The 24,471-nt window shown below is 46.0% G+C and overlaps 7 protein-coding genes across 7 annotated transcripts; 4 read left to right on the forward strand and 3 right to left on the reverse strand.

Moving 5' to 3' along the window:
• Positions 1-9,573: 9,573 nt before the first annotated feature.
• IAQ61_008995 (uncharacterized protein) lies at positions 9,574-12,214 on the forward strand (the record flags this gene model as incomplete). Its single annotated transcript, XM_066098213.1, has 6 exons — positions 9,574-9,633; positions 9,688-9,951; positions 10,198-10,291; positions 10,347-10,562; positions 11,088-11,692; positions 11,754-12,214. Coding segments are annotated over exons 1-6 (1,692 nt in total), but the record flags the coding sequence as incomplete, so codon positions are not given.
• Positions 12,215-13,512: 1,298 nt separating this feature from the next.
• Positions 13,513-14,118, reverse strand: IAQ61_008996 (uncharacterized protein; the record flags this gene model as incomplete). The annotated part of the gene is made up of 1 exon (XM_003836600.2): positions 13,513-14,118. One exon carries the CDS (start codon positions 14,116-14,118, stop codon positions 13,513-13,515), a length of 606 nt encoding a protein of 201 aa, XP_003836648.2.
• A 487-nt stretch (positions 14,119-14,605) lies between these two features.
• IAQ61_008997 (uncharacterized protein) lies at positions 14,606-18,137 on the reverse strand (the record flags this gene model as incomplete). The annotated part of the gene is made up of 2 exons (XM_003836601.2): positions 14,606-17,361; positions 17,441-18,137. Coding segments are annotated over 2 exons (3,453 nt in total), but the record flags the coding sequence as incomplete, so codon positions are not given.
• A 565-nt stretch (positions 18,138-18,702) lies between these two features.
• IAQ61_008998 (uncharacterized protein) lies at positions 18,703-19,116 on the forward strand (the record flags this gene model as incomplete). Its single annotated transcript, XM_003836602.2, has 1 exon — positions 18,703-19,116. One exon carries the CDS (start codon positions 18,703-18,705, stop codon positions 19,114-19,116), a length of 414 nt encoding a protein of 137 aa, XP_003836650.2.
• Positions 19,117-19,163: 47 nt separating this feature from the next.
• CBP4 (assembly factor cbp4) lies at positions 19,164-20,050 on the forward strand. The gene is made up of 4 exons (XM_066098214.1): positions 19,164-19,360; positions 19,416-19,488; positions 19,550-19,661; positions 19,735-20,050. Exons 1-4 carry the CDS (start codon positions 19,323-19,325, stop codon positions 19,863-19,865), a joined length of 354 nt encoding a protein of 117 aa, XP_065951853.1. The 5' UTR covers positions 19,164-19,322; the 3' UTR covers positions 19,866-20,050.
• Positions 20,051-20,192: 142 nt separating this feature from the next.
• On the forward strand, positions 20,193-23,161 carry IAQ61_009000 (uncharacterized protein; the record flags this gene model as incomplete). Its single annotated transcript, XM_003836604.2, has 2 exons — positions 20,193-20,297; positions 20,348-23,161. 2 exons carry the CDS (start codon positions 20,193-20,195, stop codon positions 23,159-23,161), a joined length of 2,919 nt encoding a protein of 972 aa, XP_003836652.2.
• A 283-nt stretch (positions 23,162-23,444) lies between these two features.
• On the reverse strand, positions 23,445-24,142 carry EIF1A (Eukaryotic translation initiation factor 1A; the record flags this gene model as incomplete). The annotated part of the gene is made up of 3 exons (XM_003836605.1): positions 23,445-23,632; positions 23,714-23,981; positions 24,122-24,142. 3 exons carry the CDS (start codon positions 24,140-24,142, stop codon positions 23,445-23,447), a joined length of 477 nt encoding a protein of 158 aa, XP_003836653.1.
• Positions 24,143-24,471: the final 329 nt, after the last annotated feature.

Genomic DNA, 24,471 nt, shown 5'->3' on the forward strand with positions numbered 1-24,471 from the left:
AGGCAGAATTGCCTGCCCATTGTTCCATGCCAAGTCAGGCCTAATAAAGGCCCGACTTACTAATATATATAGAGAACAGCTCGCCTATAGTTAGGATAGGCATGTTCTTCTTGTCCTTTTGTACAAGACCTATAGGTGTAGGAATCTTATCCTTTTCTATATAGACGCGCACTCCTATATGCCTTTAAGTTGTATAGGATACCTTTTAGATGCCCTACCTACCTAAGTTATTATATTATAAGAAGAATATTATCCTAGCTAGTAATAGTATTTAAGAATATCGCATTTGTTGTTATTTTAAGCTACTAATTTAGTTCTAGTAGCTACCTAACCCTATAACTCCACAGTTAGAATAGCTATTAGAACTTCTAATAACTAAAGCCTATAGGCTTAGACTTCTAGACCTATAGGTGGTGCTAGATTACCTTTAGAAAAATCGCGTTAGATTACGTTAAGGTAGAGACCTAGAGACTACTAAAAGCCTAGAGGAATTAGAGGCAAAGCTAATATCCTCCTATAACTAAACCCCCCCTAAAGAAAAGATTTGTTGTTCTTATTAACTACAAAATATTAGACAAAGGCAAAGGAAGGGTATCTAGTTTAGCTGCTTTTAAAAGCCTATTTACTAATAGAAAGAAATTAGATAAGGAAGACTTAATTAATAACGCCCTCCTTAAAGGACCTACTTCCTATCTATCTCTTAAGGTACCTTATGCTCCTAGGAAATCTTAAAGTAACACCTCCCTTAAAGATAAGTATATATTAACCCTATCTAAAAAGGAGAGGTTAGAGGAACAAGTTAAGCAACTTACTAATTAGTTATACAACACCTCCCTCTATAAGGAGATATAGGGTACTACCTAACCTAGCTAGTCTTTAGCTTCTATATTAAACCTTATAGTATATACTATAAAAGCTAAGAGATAATCTAAAAAGACGCTAAATATCTCTACACTTAGTAATAGTGCTAACCCTACTTTTAGATAATAGCAAGCATCTATTTAGGATAGGCTAGAGATTAATGCTAATTACTACCCCTCTTCTAGAGCTTAGATAGCGTTAGTCTAGGGACACTGCTTAGGACTAGCAAGAGAATACTTAGAGCTACGTTACCTATCTAATTCCCTAAGTCTTTAATTCTAAAAAGCTAAGGAAATAATTACCCTCCTTTAAACTTACTTTATTACTAGAAATAAGATAGCTAAGAGTTAGACTATATTTAACTGCCTGTATATAACTAATATAGAGATGTTCCCTACTTTTAAGTTATAATTCTAGAGTCTTGCTATTAGAGGAGAAGTACCCTAATTAGAGTAGTATTACTACCTCTAGATAAAGATTACACCTTCCCTAAGGATACTAAACCTTGCTTTCTAATAGAATTAGCATAATAATTTTAAGACTATAGTAGATTATCTTACTACTTTTAATATAGAACGCCACCTATACCCTACCTTGTCTGCTCCTACCTAGACTACTCTATTATCTAGAAAAGGACTAACCCCCTTCTAACACTCTAGAAACTAGTCCTATTTAGACGCTAATTAGAAACCCTATAATAGACCTTTAATAGCTAAACCTTATATACCCTACTTACAATAATAAGGCACTACCCCTTAAAATAATTAACCCCTATCTGCTACTCTAGCTACTCCTAGCGCTACTATAACAGGAACCCTAGTAACTTACTATAATTATAGAAAGCCTAGGCACTTCTCTAGTAACTACCCTAAACCCCCTAGGATTTAGGCTATAGATATAGAATAGGTTGCTAAGAATTCTAAGGAAGAAGATACTGCTAAATTAACTAATTTAGATAGCTATTAGACAGGAAACAACAACGCCTAGGAGGATTCTCCTTTCTAGGCCTAACTTAATATAACCTGTTAAACCTTTCCTTAACTAAATTATTTTTTAGTTCCTATTTGCTTGCACGTATAACCCTATACCTTAATAGATCTAGTGTTTGCCTAAACGCTTTAGTAGATACTAGGGCCTAAGGTTACTTATTTCTTAATTTAAAAATTGCTTATAATATCTTTTCTACGCTTAGGGTACCTATCTAAAAGCTACTATATAAGCTTACTATTAAAGGGTTCTAGGATTAGATTACCTCCCTAGTTACCTACTATATTTAGCTTTATATAATAGTTAGTGGCTAAAAGGTTTATAACTACCCCTTTGTAATAGTAGACTTAGGTTCTTAGGATTATATTATTAGATAATACTAGCTAAAATAGTTCTAAATCCTAATTAATACAGATAAATCTTAACTAATCTAGCTAGAGAAATATCCTCTAACCTACAACCCCACACCTCCTATTCTAGTACAACTCTACTAGCAAGTGCTATCTACTCTAGTTACCTATAATATCTTACAAAGAGACGCCCTTTAGGATTAAGAGGAGAACTAGAACTAAAATAGTCCTAGTTTAATTAATAGGATACGTGGTATACTTAAAATTCCAGCCACTTATAGGGCTGCTACTAAACCTATTACGCCACCTACCCTAGTCTAATTACTAACTATTACCCTACCTACAAAATTCTAAATTGCTACTATTTCTACTAATGCTTTCTATTTTAATATAAAAAAATCTTCTAATAAATTCTTTACTACTAGCCTGTATAAGATTAAGCGTAGGATCTAAACCCTATCTAAATAGGATACTCTTAACACCCGCTTATTAGATTAGAAGCTCCTATCTAACTATAACTCCTATTAGGACGTCTTTAATAAGGCTAAGGCTAACAAACTTCCTATCTACTAGCCTTATAACTATAAGATAGTCCTAGAGGAACCCCTTCTAAACTACTAGAGTCCCCTCTATTATTAAAATACTAAGGAACTCTAGGCTACTAAGGAATATATATAAGAGCACCTATAGAAAGGTTTTATTAAGACTAGTTAGAGCCTATTCACCTCTCCTATCCTATACGTTAAGAAGCTAAATAAAGGCCTTAGGATCTGTGTAGATTACTATAAGCTTAATAGCTTAACGCAAAAGGACGCGTATCTAATACCCTATATAGACAATCTATTATCCTAGCTAGCTAAAGTAAAAATCTTTACTAAGCTAGATATTTGTGCTACCTTTAATAAGATCTAAATAGACCCTAACTTAGAGGAGTACACTACTTTCTACACTAGATATAGTGCCTACAAATACAAAGTCCTACTATTTAGGCTATATAACAGACCTATAACCTATTAGCGTTATATAAATAATATACTAATAGATTATTTAGATAACTTCTATATTACCTATCTAGATAATATCCTAATCTACTCTAAAAACCTTGCTACTTATAAGGACTATGTTTAAAAAGTCCTTAAGCGTCTTTATTCTACTAGATTACAGGCTAATATTAAGAAAAGCGAATTCTATACAACCTATACCTATTACCTTAGATATATCCTAACTAACAAAGGCTTAGAGGTAGACCCTAATAAAGTTAAAGTACTCTAAAACTAGTCCGCTCCTAAGATAATAACTAGAGTAAAGTCCTTCCTAGGATTTACTAGATTCTACTAGTAATTTGTAGAAAACTTCTCTAAGATAGCTAAGCCCTTAACTACTCTCTAGAGTCCTACTACCCTATTTGTATAGACTTTAGAATGCTAACAAGCCTTTAACTAGCTTAGGAATGCCCTGCTAGCAATCCTAAGCTTAGCTTACTTCTATCCTAAGTACCCTCTAAAACTAAAGATAGACGCCTCTAATAGAGTTATTATAGCTATCCTCTTATAGGAGCATCCTAATAGGAAATAGTACCCTATATCCTTCTTTAGTTAGACCCTTACTAGTTCTAAACTTAACTAGAAAATCTATAATAAAGAATTATTTATAATAATCTACGCCTTTAAGAAATAGCGTGCTAACCTAATAAGTACTTAGCACCTTATTAGAGTATATATAGACTATAGAGCACTAGAGTACTTTATATTTACTAAAGTCCTTAGTGCTAGGCAAGCTAGATAGCTAGAGGTTATAAGTCCCTTTAACTTCTAAATTAAGTATACTCCTAGATCTTACAACGCCTAAGTAGATATCCTAAGTAGAAGGGAATAGGATATAGTTAACCTTAAGACTACTTAGAGGGATAATTATTTATAAGTAATAATCGCCCTAGATAGGTTATACCCCTAAATTAACTCTAACTTAGCACAAGACTACCTAGCTAAGCGTTCCTTACTAATCCTTGCTTTAATTATAGTAGTTTAGAACCCTATAACTCTTAGATCCCTAGAACTTATTAAAACTCTTCTCTAAGAAAATAGGTCCTTATTCCTAATAGAAAGATTAGAGTTACCTAAGCACTATTAGATAGAAAATAGACTCCTTCTCTACTAGGATTAACTTTGCGTGCCTACTAGATTAGTCCTATATACTAGACTAATTTATAAGGCTTATAATTAAGTGTCTACTACCTACCTATTAGCTACTAAAACCTATTAGATTCTAGCCTAACATTACTACTAGAAAGGTATAGAGACTACCTATAAACGCTACGTTTAGAACTGTATCCTATGCAGGAGAGGGCACCTAAGACAGCACTAACTCCCTAGCATGCTCTAGCCCCTTCCTATCTCTAGTCTACTAATGCAACACTTGTGCATTAATTTTAAGGTTCCTAGGATACTACCCCTAGGAAACCTCTTTATTCTGTGTCTATCTCTCTATTAGAACCTAGTTTAGACTCTATATTAGCTAAGATAGCACCTAGACTATCCTTCTTTGCTAGCTTCTAGATAACTAGTGCAGCAGGGATTAGAGCAGGTGCAGGAGCAGGGATAGGAGCTAGGACTAATTTAGATTCCTTCTTATAAAACGCCTTTATCTTAGCCTATACTAAAAAGGTTACCTCCTAATTTAGCGCTAATTCCTCCTTAAGTTCTTTAATAGCCCTTATTAAGCCCCTAACTACTAAGACTATCTTATAGATACTATTCTAAAGCTAATATAAATTAGATATAGTAGTATAATATATAGCTATAAGGATCTTAGTAGCTTCTATACCCTTAGTCTAAGTATTAGTAATAGTAACGCACTTAGTAAGGTTTTAGGTAGTTTCTTAAATAGTAGCCTTAAACTGCTTAATATCCTTCTAATAAGTAACTATAGCCTTATTATCCTTATCCCCTTTAGTAGGGTTTCCTATTAAGCTGTAGTACTCTTCTAGGGCACCCCTAAGGGCAGAGTACTCTTAGCTAATAAAAGAAGGAATCTACTAGGATTAGTAAAGGAACCTTATTAGACTTAGATACTTACTAGATTATAATACTTATTCTAGGAGATATAGTACTAGCACTTCTTAGAATTCTTTAACTTAAAATTAAAATTATTAAACCTGCCCCTAGCTAGAGCCCTAACTACTCTTATATAGAGAGCGCAATAAGCAATAGGGAGGACTCCTAGTAGTACTAGTACTAGTATAGCTAAAGGTTCTAATTTAGATTAGCAACTATTTAATTATATAGATTAAATACTTACTAGATTTTAGATAGATTAGGTTAAATATTTAAAAAATTAGGGATATAGGAATAAGAAAGTTAGTAGGTAGAGGGCTAGTTATATACAGGCTAGGGATAGGGGTCTGTGCCCTAGGAAGAAGAAGTAAAAGTAAAGGTAGAGGTAAAGGTAGAATTATTTTGCAAAAAGCTCTTCTTTAATAAGGGATCTAAACCTAATCCTAAGGATAGGGACTATCCTTTCTCTATAGGAGGGGGTAGTGTAATAATAAGGTAGAATTACCTGCCTATTATTCTATGCTAAGTTAGGCCTAATAAAGGCCTAACTTACTAATATATATAGAGAATAGCTCGCCTATAGTTAGGATAGGTATATTCTTCTTGTCCTTTTATACAAGACCTATAGGTGTAGGAATCTTATCCTTTTCTATATAGACGCGCACTCCTATATGCCTTTAAGTCGTATAGGATACCTTTCGGATGCCCTACCTACCTAAGTTGTTATAGCATAGAGCAATACCTTTAAGGAAAAGCTAATATTAATAGCTTTTAAAGTAACAGGCATCTTACTACTTAACCCTAACGTTATCCTTTTAAGGTTTAAAGCACCTATAAATAATAGCAACTAGCCTTCTTTAAGTAATAGTATAACCTTAATATTAAGTGTAAGTAATTAGAGAAAGATAAAGCAGTTACTCTACAATACTATAATTAATATCTATAATAAATAGTTAAAGAAGCTTAGCTAGACAATCTACACTATATTAGTAAGAAATACTCTACTTAACTACAAAAATAAACACCTAAGGGCTGCCCTAGCTAATAAGAAGAAGTGTAGGAAGCGTAGTAAACCTCTATTATTACCCCCTAATAATAATTATAGTAGTAGTGCCTAATTTATTTTACTATTAAAGGTAGAGTAAGTATTTAAGCTCTAGGAGCAAAAAAACCTTAAAGAATAGGAGCTATAATACTAAAAAAGTAAGGTAATTAAGCTTTATAAGGAATAGAAGCTTACTAAAGCTTAACTTATAGAGGAGTGTTACCTAAATTAAGTAATTACTAAGAAAAAGTAGGAGGAGAAAGCTACCTAAAAAGCTACTACACGTAATAAGTAGAAAACTACTAAGTAACTAGAAAAGTAACTCTAAAATAATATTAAAACGTCCTAAATAGGTAAGAGGTAAATCCTTAAGCCTCCTACTATTATACTAGCTAAGGTGGTTAATAAGGAGCTAGTAGAAGAGGATATAGTAGTGGAGGTAACTTTATAGTATAGGCGCCTAATTAGACCCCCTAAAAAGCTGCTTATATAATCTAAAATATTTAATCTACTCTAATAGATCTAATAATCGCGACTCTAAGAAATCTCGTAATAATAGCTATTGTGGGTGGCGCAATATCCTTATTTAGTGGGTGGTGGATTTTGGTGTTGGTGGGCGCTCGGTGGGGGTGGGCGCTCGGTGGTGGATCACGTTACTTGCAGACCTGAGCACAGCTCAAAGATCCCCTTGGCTTCTCTGTAACAAGGCCGATCTTTGGTGATCTTTGACCTATAATATAACAAAAATAACCACGCACTAACCAAGCTCTAAGCACCCACGAAAGTAGACACAACATGATGTGCAAAAGTCCAATATGCCATATCTTATTTCTAGCTGCAGGGAAATAATCATATGGTAGTAGCAATATCTCTCCTCTAATCCTGTAAACTTCCACGTGGTGCTTGGGAAACATAGGAGGAAAAATTATTGTTTCGATTGCATGGAGTGTGAGCGATTTAGAAACACTGATATAGTAAGTGTAACGAGTGCAACCCTCGTTCTATCTCAGACCAGAGCATCCAAAGGCGGCAGCCTCACAGCCTATACGGCCCCGACTCAGGTCCAAGTATCCTAGCCTACCCCTCTGCCTCCACTATATAAAAGGAGCCTTACGCTTATAGATAGGTGGGCAATTTCTTCTTGTCCTTTCGTACAAGACCTATAGGTGTAGGAATTAATTCGTTCAATCTCCATACAGACGCGCACTCCCATATGCCTTTGAGTCGTATCGGACCCCTTTCGGACGTTCCTACCTACCTGTGTCTTTACAGTAAGCTGCAATAACTAACTGCCATTAAAGAGTAGGTCTTCCGAGCCAAGTTTCACGACAGCATAAGACTATATTTGGAGTAGCAAATTAGGTTGTCTCCACTTTGTTCTAGAGTTTTTTAGTAAATTAACCACTAGGCCTAATAGGGTAATCTTTAGTGCATTTTGTAGAGCTAAGCGAGCGCATTCTATCATGTTTTCTGCCCGCGCACATCCGGTTCTAGAGATGTGTTTGGCCAAAGAGGATTGCTATATAATATCATTCCCTGCTTGGGTGCTTTGCGTAAAAAATATTGGTGAGGAGAAAGCAGAGTGACGGCCTGCGGAACAGTACTTTTTACTATTGCTGTATCGTGAATGCCATGGTCACGTGTGGCTCTTGAATGGGCTTAGCCTCTTGGCGGTACTTGCCCATAGATAGCTCCCATCCTCCTAGACTAGGACATGATGATCACATTACACACTACATTTGGGCCCTCCTCATCGTCGGATACTGCAACTATAATTAGAGCCATCTTGACTGGTAAAAAACCGTATTATGGCCGCGATCGAGCCATATAGCTGCTAAAGATATTGAATTTGTACATGGCTACCTAACTATACATCGTATAGTTAATCTAGACAGCAAAGCAAGAGCCCTATTTGAAAATGGCTCACCTTCATATGAAAATCAGGTCGTTTGCCTATTTTTCTTCCTGGGACTTTTGCATACCAAACTAGAGATTCAATAGAATCTATGTGCTGAAACCATGAACCTGTTTATGCGATGCAGCCATTTATTCGGCGTAAAATTTATTTCGTTTTGCATTGTAAGAGCATAAAGGATACATGTTTATGTTAGGTGTATGTATTAACGAAAGATTTAAGATAATTTTAGATAGCTTAGACTGCATGTCAACAAAGCTATAGTAGAGTTACTATCACTGGAATACCAATATGCATAGCAATACGCGTCCACTTACAAGATAACTATAAAGCAAAGATGTATAGAGGTATAGAGTCTAATAGGCGCTGTTTAACTAGATTATTCGAAATACCATACCGTTTCTTCACAGACTACGTATCTTTCTCGTCACACAGTAAGGTGGGAGGCAAATAGCCTAGGAAAGGAATTAAAGGATATCATGTAAACCTATTCAAGAATCAATAAAAATTTACAAGAAGATACTTCGCGGGTTCTTTTGCGTTGCATTTAAAACTTCCCTGTTAGGTGTAATTACGCTGCCTTGGTCCCTCTTAACGAGTCGCATCGAATCTTTGCACATTACTTTGCGTTGTTGTTTACTGCTGTAGATCAAGATTATTCCAAGAAGAGTGGTGTCGGGAGTCTTATGTACATTATGAGCCTGAATCTGATATGTAAATATCTAAAGATACAATTATTGCATGTTTTTGAATCTATAGAGGGTTTTTATGTTGTGGTATTGTCCTAGTACTAATTTTGATTGAGCCAAGAGTACCTAGCCATCACTTTGATTATCGGAACCCTCGCCAATCGGCGTTGATATAGAGACTAGTAATCTAAACAGACTTGTCAAACATCCTATACAACCCGTAGAATTCATCATTGGACTTGCTTCCACGATTCAAGATCTTCTGGCACATCTGTGGGTTGATGTGTTGTGTAACTCTTATTGAGTCTTTAGTCATGATACTGTGGTCCACAGTTGAGTATAGCACTTTGCACGCCGTGTTGCATCTTTGCTAATTTTTTTGAATACTACCGAGTCTAACCGGACCCATGCGGTACATAGTATCCATCGCGTTTAGCATGCAAAGGTCCTGTTGTATAGCTTACGTACCTAAAATAGGATGGTTCTAGTCCGTGTCGAGGCGTTCTGGAAAGAGAAAACGGCGATGAGCGAGCAGGGCCATGGCTGCCATGGGCCGATCGCCAAAAGCTCATTCTGTTCGGTGAGCAGGCCTGTCGAAATCTTCGAAAAGAGGCAATAATATATACCGCTGGTAGCCGTAAGTTCAAGTAGACTCGGTCCTATTGGCGCCCAGGTACCACAATGATGGCGATAACGCTCAAGGAGACAGCAATGAATGGTGGTACACTTCACTGTGTGTTCGATGGCAACGTTTTGGCTATCTTTTGGTTACTATAACTCCTAGCAGGCCTTGATTTGTGTAATCGCGAACTGCAGGATATGAGTTCTCGTCAGCCTGTCGAGAGCCTGAATGGGCTTTTTGAAATCAATTCCACTGGCCATACCGTGCTTTTAGCTGTGCTCGACGAGCTTAATGTCCTACGCGGGACCGATCATTCTAGTGCGAAGCAGTATAGCGCTTACCTAACTGGCGATTTGCGACACTGGATGAGATCTACGTCTCTGATAACAGATTTAATCCCTCGTCAGGATGCCCAGGGATGGCTTGAATGTGAGCTGCAACCATTATGGCCGTGATCGGCATCGAAGAAAAGTAAATTTAGGTGATTGCGTGTCAAGAGTGAATGATGAACACGTTGCTCGATGGCTCTTGTGGAATTTGAGTTGAAGCATGATACCTACACGCCGAGAATGTAGCGCTATTATACTGGAATTTCACGCAATTTTGCTATCCCATCAAACAAGCCCACGAAGGATAGAAGTGTTCACTTTTGCCCCATTTCTGAGTGCAATAGAGTTACTTGTGATACACTACGACGATGTTCTATACAACAGGGTAACATTGGTTCTACGGTCAGATTGTATAGAAGAGCCCCCGTCGACGATTCAAAGTATGTTTCCCCTTCTGAAACGCTGTAGATATCACGCCGCATTCTGCTTACATAGTAGCAGCAAATTGAAACTGTTGAAATCGGCCTTCTTTAGTCTTTCATATAATGTGGTGGTCATGGGGGACTCCAGTATTGAGAAGAATTACAGCGTGTCCGTGGAGGCTACCGCATTGACTGGGGTTGAGGTCGGAAACTGCTTCCACCGTCACCTCCAATACGCGCAAGAAATGTTTCTACGCAGAACCTTTTGGGAAAGCACGAGCCATAACGTGTAGGCAGGTACACTGCTATGCCATTTTGTCATTCTGCAATGCTACTATTGTCGCCACTTTTGTTACCGGTATTGATGATCTCGTCTTCACTTGGTCGTCGCTTGGATTCGGTAAGCAAGGCAGATGCATGATACACGACTTTCTCTACAATTATCGCCATTGACCTAAAGGCAAGATGCTTGAGTTTTGTAACTGTAACTCCAGGCTTGCTTCCTTGTGGATCCAGACCAATTTCCATAATCTCATTTGCTTCTTCACCTCTGAATATACTCACTGAATGCCTGAAAGACGACCTCACCTGGGAACGTCTGGTCCACTATCTCTATTTTAACTTCTAGCCTTCACCTTGTGTGTTTGTCCCGACCTGGCTGTCTCTCTTAAGTCCCCAATATAAGTTATATAACTATAGCCATCCTTTCATCTCTGTTTACAACCTCACATCAGTTCAAATCCGCTTCAGCGAATAAGCCGAAGCTACGCTTGACAATTCTCCTCTATACGCTGTCCTACTGACTCCAGTCCAGAAGAATGGGTGGACAGGCCTTCAAGAACCTCAATTGCCCGCGCATGGCGCCAGCTGCCTACCACAGCATCAAGATGCACGCCACCACTGCACTGAAGACAGTCTTTCCGCACGTTGTCGTGCCCACGGAGATGCCAGAAAAGCCGGACTTTGGAGACGTCGACTTTCTCGTCTCTCCAGCCAAGAGCACCACGATGGACAAATTTGACTGGATCACTACCGTCGAATCCATCAAAGCCATTTTCGGAACGACTCACGGCCGTCGCGGTTTCCTGACCCCAGACTGCATGTACTTTGCTATTGCTGCAGATGAGGATCATGACTCTTGGGTCCAGATTGACGTCAAGGTGTGTTTCAAGCCCGAGCTGTTCACCTGGTGTGCATTCGAACATAATTATGCAAGTCACAGCAAGGTCATTGGAAGTTTGGTCAAGCCCTTGGGCCTCACGCTCGATCCTGAAGGCATCCACATCCGCGTCGAGGAAATGGAAGACACGAATTTCCCAGGCAGCATGGTTTGGATCAACAAGGATCCCAAGGACATGTTGAGGATTGTCGGGCTGGACAGACGACTGCTTGATGCAGGCTTCACTACAAGAACTGAGAGTAAGTAGGCACTGATAGACTCTGTCCTGTCTTGGTCAAACTGACGATTTGTGTCAATTAGTCTACAAAGCCTTTACAAGTTCCTGGTTATTCAACCCAGCGCACTTCGTTGCCCGTCTAACCGATAAGAAGTATTCTCAACGTCTAGAAGATCGCGCACCACACTGGATGCCCTTTCTTACAGAGTGGCTGCCGACGCTTCATCCCGGTTCTCACGACTCTGCTGATCATGGGGAAGAGCTTGAGACATGGTACAAGCGCACACGCGCTGCCGTCCGAGACAAGGTCTTTACCATGTTTCCACCCATCGCAGCGCAGTACTATAACAAACGGGCCATCCACATCAAGGAAGCGGAAGAGCTCAGGCTCCGCAAAATAATCACCGCAGCCATACCAGTCGGTACGAACGGGTGGAAAGACGATCTCCCTCAGCCATTGATCCTAATCAAACAGCAAGAGCCCTCGATGTCTCTGCCACAAACAGATGCGCTCGGAGAGCCCACTCCCCCTATGACGCCTACAACGTCCAACGATGATCCATTCAACCACACCACACATCCAGTAAACGTTGGACGAGACTACACTCCACCCCTAAGCCCAACTCCTCACTCTCACTCCCTCCCTCCCTACCCCCCAACCCCACTCCTACTCCTCGACCCCCTTCCGCGCTCCCCCCCACACCCATACCTTCCCCGCCCCCCACCCGCCACAATGTCACCCTCTGCCAAACTCCTCTGCCTCGCCCGCTGGACTGCCTTCGACCCGCAAACAGGGCATCCGTATCTCCTCTCCGCGCCCCACCCCAAGGACTTCACCATGCATTGGGCAGATGCGGCGTACGCAGGCGCTAGCGACGAGCTCCTCGTACACTGGACTAGCAGTATGTGGTGGTATGTTTGGAGTAGGCAGGCGAATGTGAATTTTGTAGGGATGTGGAAGAAGAGGTTTGAGAAGGAGGATAAGAGGGCGCAGGAGATGGGAGGGCAGGGAGAGGGGGAGAAGGTAGGTGCGGCGGCAGAGGAGAAGATGGGGGCGAGGTTGGTAAGGTTGAATAGGAGTTTGATGGGGGATGTTGAAGCCGGTAATTTGAAGGGCAGGTTTTGATACTGTACTGGTAAAGGCCAAGGAGTCAATCGGGATTCGAGGTTTACATATGGTTGAAGAGTTTTCAAGCGCTAGGTGGAATTTGATGCATGCACACGGTATATGGTACAGCAGTGTGAAAGACACCGCTGAGCCATACACATGCCGTTGCAATGTCTCTAGATTCCAGGGCATACCTTTCTCATCCAAGATATTGCATGTTCAAGTTTGGGATCACAAAAGGGTTAACCGTTCAGCGGCTACGATTGGGTTAATAGCTATTGCGCATACCCTCACACGATACACATACATCCAGCAATCTGCAAGCGAGGAATCAAGAATTACATAAGCTCTGATTCTATACTTCTTTCTGTGCGTACACCGAATGTGTGATCCTCGTGGACTACACCACAATTTTAGCACACGATGATGCGGTGTTGGACCCATGCATTGGTCTAGGTGTATTACACTAGCTTTTCAGAGATGATTCGGGTGGTTGGAACGCTGTGTGATGAATCTTGACCACTCGCACACACACATGTCAGTGTTGTGGTTTGGAAGCGGGGTTGTGACTTTGGATTCGGTAGAGGTTAAAGAAAGTTGCGAAGGTATGTGAAGGTATCGGGTGTTGATGATAAACCAGTCTTGGAAAAGACTTTTTAGCAACCCGCTCCAGCGCAGCCGAACGACTGCATGATCCTTTTCTATCAGCCCTCCCCTCACAACTCCACCACCACTCACAACATCCCCCTCGCCATCTTCCATCCCGCCGCCCAATGCCACAACCTCGCATCTACCGTCTTCCCCTCCCCATCATACTTCACCAACCGATCAAACAGCTCATCCACCGGCACAACCACCTTCTCAATAAACTCCCCCGCCTCTAATTTCTGCTCGGGCTCCTCATCCCCCTCCTGAAGCTGCACCTCCACCACCGCAAGCTGCATATTCGCCGTGCTCAGGCCAGGATCACTCACAATCGTCGGTGAAATAAACTTGAGCTTGCCTTGATACCCCGTCTCCTCGTGCAACTCCCTCACACTCGCCTCGCTGGGGGATTCGCCCTCGTCGACCAGGCCGGCGGGGAGTTCCACGCAGACCGCGTCGACGGGGGGCCGGTACTGCAGGATGATGATGGTGGAGGGGGCGCGTGAGGGGTGCTTGATGATTGTGACAATGGCTACTGCGTCGACGCCAGAGGAGCCTCGTGTCTTGCGCGCTGCGGCTTCCCAAACTCGCGGCTTGCCAGTTTGGTCTTGCCACGAGATCTTTCTGAATTCTATCCATTTTGCTTCTGTGGCGGGGAGTTCCTCGACTTTGATGATTTTGGGCGGCTGCGGCATGTTGTATGCTGCTAGGAGGCGGTGGTGGGACAGCAAGGTGCGAGTCTGAGTTTGGGTTGCTCGCAGGAAGCTTGGTAGGGGAGTAGTGAAGGCTGAATGACGGCGGCTTGTGCAGAGCTGGAATGGTTGTTTGATCATTGGTGAGGGTTGGAAGGAGATGCATGTGTTGTGCCAGTGTACGCCCAAGGAGGTGGCGTAGAAGTAGTAAATTGGGAGCTAGCTTCCCCGCGTGCATCCTCGCGCTGTTCACGCCCCAGTACGATTTCGCGTTTTCACGTGTGCAAAGAGAAACGGGCAAAAGTCATCATAGAATGTATGATCTCCATATCCATGTCCGAGGTAACCCCAGAGGCGCCGATGATAGACGACACGAATACGCGAAATACATCGTGTTATCCACGAATTTGCAACCCGGTACGCTTGAATGATGCGCCCAAAAACTGGCAGTCCAACGCCAGTGTCATGGATCCATATCATCAAATGTACTCTACATGACCGTGCAATTCTCCTCTTGCTGCTTCTGATTTGTCCGACTAAGACGCTCACGCTTCATCTGTGCCTTCGAGCCCCCCTTCTTCAGCTCCTCAAGTCGTTCCTGCGCCTTGGGAAATTTAAAAGCAGCTGCTCTTCCATACCATTGTTTGGCCTCTGACAGACTGCTCGGACACCCTATACCCACTTCTGTAAAATAGCCCATGGCGAACAGTGCTTTGGGCAGCGGAGGTTCTGCACACGCTGCTTTGCGCGCCCACAGGTACGCTTCTGTGTCGCTTTGCTCGAGGATGCCCGATGTTCCAGTGAGATACCAGCCAGAAAGTGCAAGCTCACTTTGATGTTCCCCTTGCGCAGCCGCCTTCGTGTACCAGGCGATGCTTGTGCGCGCATCGATTGGACAGCCCAGCAAGCCATACTCGTACGCCTGTCCAAGACGAAACTGAGAGAATTTGTAGCCCAGCTCCGCAGCTTGGTGGAAGAGCTGCAGTGCATATGCTTCATCACTGATGATGCGTTCGTTGCCAGTTGGCGCTTCGTAAATGAGAGCTAGCTCATGAAGTGCATGCGGATTGTCCCGATCAGCCCGGTCTGCAGCTCGCTTGAGCATGTTGATAGCTTCGCCGACGTTCTTCTGTTGACCAAGAAGTCCCTTGAGGAGTATCATACCCATCTTGTATAGCGCTGGTGCGTCACCAAGAGCGGCTGCACGTCGATACCATTGCACTGCCTTGAGCGGATCTTTCTTTGTTCCACCGCCTTCTTCATGGCCCATCTCGCAACACACAGCGGTTCGGTATGCACTTGCAGCATGACCTGCCTTTGCAGCCGATTGATAGAGCATGAATGCCTCTTTGGTATCGACCTGCAAGCCGAGAAGCCCCTGGCCATAGCAATCCGCAAGATAAAACATGGCGTCAGGGGAACCCATATTGACGAGCTTCTTGACGATCTTATGGGCCTCGAGGTTGAATTTCTCACGGTTCTTGTTCCTCGTCCGCGTGTCTGCTGTACCGCCTTCATCGGCCAGCACATTAGACGCTTCAGCAAGCTTCTTGGCGAGCTTGATACCAGTGGCTATGTCGGATGGGTTAGACTTGAAGGCATTGCGGAGCCGGTTCAGTTCGTCATAAGTTACAGGGTGTGGCGCCTCGCTTTCTCGCCGCACTATCGACTTCTGACTTTCAAGACTGCCCCGCCCCGCTTCACTGTTATACTGTCGCACAGGCGGTGGTCGGACACCCTGAGCCGCTTGAGGCGGTCTCATTTGCTGCTGCTGATTTTGCTGCATTAGTCCAGGCCGGATCGGTGTGGGATGCGGTGGCAGCGCATCGGGATTTGGCGGTGCATGAGTGGGACGACCTGTCATCGGCCCCGCTGTGCCTGGCCGAGGAATAGGATGCCCAGGCATAACAGGTGAGGCTACGTTGCGCATAGTATGGGGCGGTGGTTCTGAGAAAGCAGATTCATCCGAATACGTTCGATGCACCGGTGGTGGTTGGCGCGCATGTCTTGGATCGAAGTTCTGTGGCTGGCCTTGCGCATAGCCCTGCTGTGGTGGTCCACGATACATGCCGTCTCCTGACGTTCGCCTGTGCGGTGGCCCTTGACCACCAGCTCGCGGTCCACTTGGCAGTCCAGCTGGAGCTGCAAAACCTGTGTTTGCCCTTGATGGTCTAGGAACAGGTGGTACATCCACGGGCATCTCGTAAACACCATTTGTGTACCCGCCATGCAGGTCTGGCTGTGAGCGGCTTCGCGAAGCTTGTCTCTGGAATGCATTGTTCGGGCCCGGATGTGAAGCTACCCCTCCTACCATTTTTGAATCTCCTGGCACTTGAGAACCTCCAGGTAGCGGTGGTCTGGTATTTGGCGAAAGGTGGTTCTCTATCGAATCGCCCCTTCGATGTTTATTACCCGTGTCGGGTATGGCATCAAAGTTTGGCATATCTATTTCAGTCGCCAAGCTCTTGCGGTCGTTGCCATCGTCATAGTAATCATCATATAGGTTGTTCAAATGGCCGTGGTGGTCTTCAACAGGTTCCTGGTAATTTTGGGCAGGTGGCTGATATTGTGGCTGATATTGCTGTTGTGTAGGCGGTACCCGTGGCATAGGAGGTCTTTGGCTTTGTTGCATTTGAGGATTCTCGTGCCTTGTTCCGCCTGCGGTTGAAGGTCGCGGAGGAATAAATGCAGGTGATTCAGGGCCGTGATACCCATCTACAACGCCCGGCTCAGCCCATTGCTCTCGAGTCTTGTGTACTGTTCCTTGCCCGCCACTCTGCTGACTGTGTGGCATTGTCAAAGAGCGCTGAGAATTTGGTCCAAAGGCTCGCTGTGAGGGTGAGGTGGGGTCAGAATATCTATGTGCTCCTGGTGCTCGAGTGTTGTGTAGAGGCATTGGAGGTGGACGCTGCCCAGACGGGGCCTGGTTAGATGGATGCCTCTGATTGGGGGCGCTGCCCTCAAAATGTCCTGAGTCTTGTCGCAGGCTGTTATCTGGCCTATCTTGCGGTTGACCTCGGTGTTGCACCTCCTGCGTCGGTGGACCTCGATTGTTGGAAGCTCCCCGTGGTCTATTCTGAGAACCTCCGCCATTCATATTCATCTGCGCCATGTTCTTGGTCATCGCCTCCACTGGCATTGCTGCTGGGCCTGGCTTTTTGGGCTTTTGCGCAGGGAATGTTGGAAACGGATTGTCTTGAGGCATGGCCTTGGGCCGCACAGGGTTCAAGAGGGAGCGATCGAGTCCTTTGGCATTCCATTAGCGTAAATAAACAAGATGCAAAACTTGACACTGGCTTCAGCTCTGTCTTGTGCGGTGACTTACCCGGCGGTCTCTGTACTCCCCTGCGGCCTTGCTGAGGATTCGGCGGCTGTCCATTTCCACGTCCCTGGCTTGGGGGTGACCGAAGCCCTGGATCTGCAGGTCTGGTTCTGGGATCCTGCCGATGCTGTGGAGGCGACCGGGGCTGGCGCTCACTGTGAAAGTGCTCCTGGGCGTATGGTTGTTCCTGAGGGGGTGGCCTTCGTCCTTGTCCTTGTCCCCGTCCTTGAGGCTGTGGAGCCGGCCTACCATAGCCAGAAGCGTCTTGGTAGCCACCTTGTTGCTGAGCATGGCCCCATCCGTCATGCTGGTCATAATAGCCGTTGTCCCATTGCCCATTCGAACCTTGGTCATAGCCATTGTCATAGTACTGAGGATCGTACTGGTTGCCTTGGCCCGGATGCTGCTGTGGGTGTGGCTGGTGTCCGTGGTATTGCTGGTGTCCTCCCTGGTGTCCGTGCTGTTCGTGATATCCACCATGGTCGTCATAGCCTTGGTAGTCCTCGTAGCGTTCATAATTCTGCTGGGGCTGCTGTACATATTGCGGCCGTGGCTGTCCGCGTTGTCTTGGCTGTACCTGCTGCTGCCCCGGCTGTGTCTGCCAGTGCTCGTGATGCTGCGGCTGGCGCGACTGCGGGTAATTATCGTACTGCTGCTGATGGGCCATGGTCGCGGCCTCGTCGGCAAAAGCCACGCGAAGCTGTAGTTGTGGAGATACTGAGGCTAGCGAGATCTGAAGCCGTTTCGCGTGCCAGTGGATGGCTCACGGCTTATACTTAAGGGGCGCGGGCATGCAGCCTTTCAAAGGCGGGCGCAGTCTCCACGACCGTAAATAACACGGCGACAGTCGACGTGGGTATGCTGTAATGTCGGATGTTCGGTGGTCCTTGGCAGGGGTGGCACGAAACTACTGTAGTCCCTACCCTTACGGTGACACAAAGGGTTACTTAAAAAGACCGCCAGGTGTGACATAAAGTGGGAAGTGGGTTCGTTGTTCCAGCAGATGCAGCAGCTTATGAGGGTACAGGTGCGCCCCGGAAAAGAGGATAATGCAAGAAGCTTCAAGGACCTGCGTCTCTACAGCGTCTAGTCAGGAGTCTGAAGTCCAAAACACGCGACTGACCCTAGGTTTCAATTTGGAATAATTGTGGTGCGCGGCACAATTGCAATCTCGAAACCTGACCGCGTGAATTGGACAAAGGATACCGCGCTTCATTAGATGCCTTGAAGATGAAGAGGGTTTGCCAGAATCAGGACTTTGGGCGATGTTTGCCTGTACCGGTACCTATGAGAGCGCATCTGTCTGGAATTGCGCCACTTCATACCGTAAACCATTCGAGGACAACGAGTACGGGAAGCAGCCGATGCTTGGTTTCAGCCTCACGAATGCGGCGCTCTCATCCAGCAGTGCCCATACCAAGCTCGTCACAGAGCCTCATAACGTTCAACCCGGCTATATATCATGCAAGGTAGAGTCACTTCACTCTGCCAATGGGAGTACTCAATACGAGGCCCATCTCTTTGCTATGCTTGCTTACTTTACAGAACAACCGAGTTACATAATTGCTAATCTCGGACCTTGGATGCTCGGCTCGGCGATCGACGCCACCGACCGCAGTGCCAAGAAGACCCGCAATAACGTACGCCCGAACCGGCAAGCGGTCCAGAGATTCACGTGAGGGGCAGCGTGTGGCTGAGAAGCACCGCCACGGCCTGCTAACCTAAATCCGGATCATGATGTCGACCGGACCGCTAGAGTACAACGAGGCAACGTTCATCACAACAGCCAACAACTCAGTGTCTCCTTCCTTGATCCGGTAAGTATCAAAGGCATTCCAACAGCCTTTTCCGAGTGCAGAACGGTCTCGTAGCCATACCATACACCATGCCTTCCACCAGGGCGTACATCAAGGCTATCTCGGCGTACGTAGTAGACCCTCTTCTCATTCACTAAACTTGGAGTCTAACAGTTTTTCAGAGGTGCAGTGCTATGCATAGGTGGCCCCGCGCTCGTCATGTGGGTGACGCCGACTGAAGAAGAGATTTTCAAAGTAGGTTGCATACTTCGTCACGTGAAGGCTAGACTGGGAGTCGCAAACTCACACATCACAGAGGTATAGCCCAGAATTGCAAAAGAAGGCTCTAGCTGGCAGGGAACAGCGCCAGAAGGACTTCGATGCGTTTGTTGGTCAGCTAAAGGAGGCGTCCAAGTCAGATAAGCCCAGTAAGTTGTTCGTCCACTGATGGACGAAGACATCCTCAATGCCTAACAATTTCTGACTTCCTGGAAATCCTAGTCTGGACTGCACAGAAGGAGATGGATGCAAAGCGGTCCGCTGAAGAGCAAGAGGCTCGCAGGCAAGAGCGAGATGCTTACGCCGAAGAGAGTCGCAAGAGGCAAGCGGAGATTAGGGCCAGCACACAATGAGACTGTTCCATGTCATATTACTGCTCTATCGACCGCCATGTAGTTTTACCTGTACTGTTGAATATACTGTAAAAGGAAGGGACGTCTGTTTTCTGCGTCTAAACCCTCCATACACTCGAGGACGTTGCCCGTCTGTGTCACTTCCCAACGAAAAATCTGTCCACAATACTGATCAAGAACACTCAAAATCAATGAATCTATGTCTTCATCCAAGACTGTCTTGGATCTTGTGATAATATGATGATCCTGAAAACCTACCACCAAACCAGTTTGGTGAGAGCAGTCAGGTCTCGTGACCGCGCGACGTTTCGCGGCGACCATCCCAGCATGTCACAACACGCGTCACCCCACCTTTCCTGCACCTCCGCGAATGCCCCTCTTGATCCAATGCCAGACGATGCCCAAGCGCCCGTCAAGCTCTCTCTGCCTCTTGTACCATCTCTCCTTCTCTCGCCAGACGATTCTTGCTAATGACATCATAGGAATTTCAACAGGACATCTTCAAAGAGCTGCGCGAAGAAGATGAGCTCGTTATCCTCGCTCGGGGGCTTGGCCTACTACGCATCGTCACGAACCTCCTTCACTCATACGATGCGGCTGGAAACAACCTCATTCTACTCGTGGGCGCCGATGACCGTGAGAATGTGTGGATCGGTGAGGCGTTGGCTGAGCATGCGGCCGTGAGCAATGCGCCAAAGTGTCGCGGGTTGAGTCTGGTGAATACAGATCTCATGACTGTGGGGACAAGGGAGAAGATGTATGCACAGGGCGGCATATTCAGTATTACGTCACGCATCCTAATCGTCGACTTCTTATCTGGCCTGCTGAATCCAGAAACGGTGACGGGCGTCGTGGTGCTGCATGCTGAGAGGGTGGTGGCGACGTCGCTGGAAGCATTCATATTGCGCATCTACCGACAGAAGAATAAAGCAGGTTTCTTAAAGGCCTTCTCCGACACACCCGAGCCCTTCACAACTGGGTTTGCGCCTCTGACCCACATGATGAAGAACCTGTTCTTATCGAAACCGGCTTTATACCCGAGATTCCACGTCTCTGTCGCCAACTCGCTCGAAGGGCGCAAAAAAGCAGAAGTCATCGAGCTGGAGGTACCCATGACGGAGGCTATGCAGGACATACAGAACGCGGTCCTGGCATGTGTGGAAGCCAGTATCAGCGAGCTCAAAAAGGCCAATCCAGGGCTCGAAGTCGAGGACTGGAATGTAGACAGTGCTCTGCACAAGAACTTTGATCAGATCATCAGACGTCAGTTAGATCCAGTATGGCATCGGACGACTTTCAAGACACGGCAGGTCGTCCGTGATCTGTCACTGCTTCGGACGATCCTACATGCACTCCTCACGTACGACGCTATCAATTTCAACAAGTATCTCGATACTGTTCTAGCAGCATCGCAACCACCACCTGGGTCAACAAGGCAGAATCAATCTCCTTGGCTCTTTCTGGATGCTGCAGATACCATCTTCACAACGGCAAAGCGAAGAGTCTTCAAGGGAAGGATTTCGAATGCTGAGCTGGCTAATAGTTCAAATGCCGTGCCTGAGTCGTTGGAGCCTGTTCTTGAAGAATTCCCCAAATGGGCACAACTCGCAGATATCCTACAAGAGATCGAGCAGGACGGATACTTTAATCCTACGCCACAAGACTCGTCCAACGGCTGTATACTCATCATGTGTGGCGACCAAGGCACGTGCTCCCAGCTCAGAGAGTATCTGCAAACCATGTATGTCGAAGCAGAAGAAGCCGTGAATGAGGAGGATGGCGACAATGACCATGAACCATCCGCGAGATTTATGATGCGTCGCAAACTTCGCAACTATCTGGCTTGGAAAAGAGACTTCAGCAAAGTCAGCGCAGCTCTCTTCTCCGAGAACCAAAAGGCCATCAACACCAGCACGGATCGAAGCGTTCAAAGTGGCATAAGCAAGACATCAAGCAGACCTCCTCCCAACAAACGTCGTCGCGTACGAGGCGGTGGCTACTCAGCAGCAGGCCCATCTCGCTCAGACACAGGCGCTGTCCGTATAGCGGGGGACCGCGACTCTCACATTGCCAGTCTCATGGCTGAATTGGAGCCCACCGACTTTGAAGCTGCGCAAAAATCCGGGGAAGTAGGTTCAGACCCTCTCGACAACATGGACTCGATGTACGAGCTCTTCGATATGGACTCCCTCGTCATCGTGCACCCCTACGCCGGTGATCTCGACGAACACATCCTCGACGAAACGAAACCCCGATACGTCATCATGTACGAGCCAGACGCTGCATTCATTCGACGAATCGAAGTGTACCGCTCTTCACACACCGATCGCACCGTAAAGGTCTTCTTCATGTATTACGGAGGGAGCGTGGAAGAACAGCGTTATCTCTCTGCAGTACGAAGAGAAAAAGACGCCTTCACCCGGCTCATCAAAGAACGAGGCAACATGGCTCTGACCCTGCACACAAACGCCAATCTCGCACCCGAAGAAGCCTTTCTTCGTACAATCAACACGCGCATCGCTGGCGGCGGCCGTCTGACTGCCACCACGGAGCCCCCGCGCGTCGTAGTCGATGTCCGAGAATTCCGCTCCAGTCTCCCCTCTCTTTTGCATGGTCGCGCAATCGTCATTGTACCCTGCATGCTCACCGTGGGCGACTACGTCCTCACGCCGCAAATCTGCATTGAGCGCAAATCCGTCCGCGACCTCATCCAATCCTTCGCCAACGGCCGCCTCTTCAACCAGGTCGAAAGCATGATGGAACACTACAAACAGCCCATGCTCCTCATTGAATTTGACGCAAACAAATCCTTCACCCTCGAGCCGTTTATGGATTTCTCGGCCCCTGGTGGTGGCGCTGCTGCGACAAATGCCTCTGGTCTCGCAGCCGCCCCGGATCTCCAGTCTAAGCTCGTCATGCTGACACTGGCGTTTCCTCGCCTACGCATCATTTGGAGTTCCTCGCCGTATCAGACGGCGGAAATATTTGCGGAGCTGAAGAAGGGGGCGGACGAACCGGATCCCATGAAGGCGGTTCAGCTTGGGCTGGATCCGAATATGGGCGGCGACGAGTTGAGAAGTTTCAATCAGACGAGTCAAGATATGTTGAGAGCGCTGCCAGGGGTGACGGAGAGTGTGGTCACGACGTTGATGTTGAGGTGTGAGAGTATTCATGAACTTGCAAATATGAGTGAGAGGGAGGTTTGTTGGTTGATTGGGACGGATGTGGGGAGGAGGGTTTGGCGGTTCTTTAATAGGAGTGTGTACGACAATGCTGAGATGCCTACTTGGTCGTAATGGGAGACATGACTGAGGATGAGAATAGAGAGGGAGGATGGATGGAAGTGAGCAGGTATGTATTTAACCCCCTATCATGGATCGACGAACCATAGACTAGGCCATGAAACCTGAACCAACGTGAACCGACATTACCATGCTTCCCTTGCGGATTAACAAAACACAAACCGTCCGTCCGCCCGCTCGCAAGAAGCAGCATTTGAGCAGCCCGTATCTCGCATCGAACATGCAGCTGAGCAAGAATCGAGACAGCATGGCGGACCTTGCCTCTCCCGCTCGTCCTCTAGATATCATCGATATCAATCTCTTTCTTGCCTGTGCCATCAGCCTCGTCCGAGTCGCTGTCATCGCGGTCCTCGTCGAATTCGAAGCCAATGCCCTCGTCGCCCTGATCGCCATACGTATCCGTCTCGTTGATCTTTGCGTTTTCGGGGAGTTCGCCGTAGGCTTTTAATGAACGGGCTTCGTCGGCTATACATGGAGTAGTACGTCAGCAACCAGACTCGACACAGTATACAAGTAGCAATAGAAGAATAAATGGCTAAAACTTACCAGAATACTTCATGATCACATCGCCCTTCTCGTCCTGGTAGTCGCGCAAACTCAACAGGATGATGTCACCCTGGTTGATCCAGACCTTCTTGCGCAATTTGCCACGAATATGGGCTAATCGCCGCGCACCGTCAAAGCACTGTGCTTCCAGGCGTCCGTTACCCAACATCTTGACGACTTGGGCATATTCTTGGCCTTCCTCTTTGAAGACGAGTTCACGCTTTTCATTGTCGTTCTCGTTCTTGCCACGACGCCTGTTTTTACCTCCCTGTTTGAAGTTTGTTATGTTAGTCCTATATTCTCTGGGTCCTTTTCGTTGTGAGAGGAGGTGGTGTGGTGGCGTCATGCGCTGGGCTGCGATGCGTGCGTGCCCCGCCAACGCCTGAGGGGAAAGTTGGGAAGACGCACCTTTCCCTTATTCTTGGGCATTGCGAAGTTTGTGTGTGGTTATGAGGGGAATATAGTGGAGGATGTCGTTAAAGGACCGTCAATAGGTATAAGTGCAGGTGGTGCGGCGACGGGCGCAGGGTATTATAGAATCTTCGTAGCGGCCTTGTTCAATGTGTGGGTTCGACTGACTGTGCGGGTTGCCTTTGAACCACGCACTGGCCTCAACCTTTCCCTCTTCGAGTCTAGTCTAGCTACTTTGTTGGGTCCCGCGAAGCAACATTGAACTTGGTCAAACTTCACCACGTGCTACAAGCCTTTTGGCTGCCAATCCGACATTACATCAACTTCACCGTGTATGTTCGCTTCAT

Source organism: Plenodomus lingam (assembly GCF_022343315.1).
Source record: "Plenodomus lingam strain CAN1 chromosome Unknown contig_5, whole genome shotgun sequence".
Lineage (NCBI taxonomy): Eukaryota > Fungi > Ascomycota > Dothideomycetes > Pleosporales > Leptosphaeriaceae > Plenodomus > Plenodomus lingam.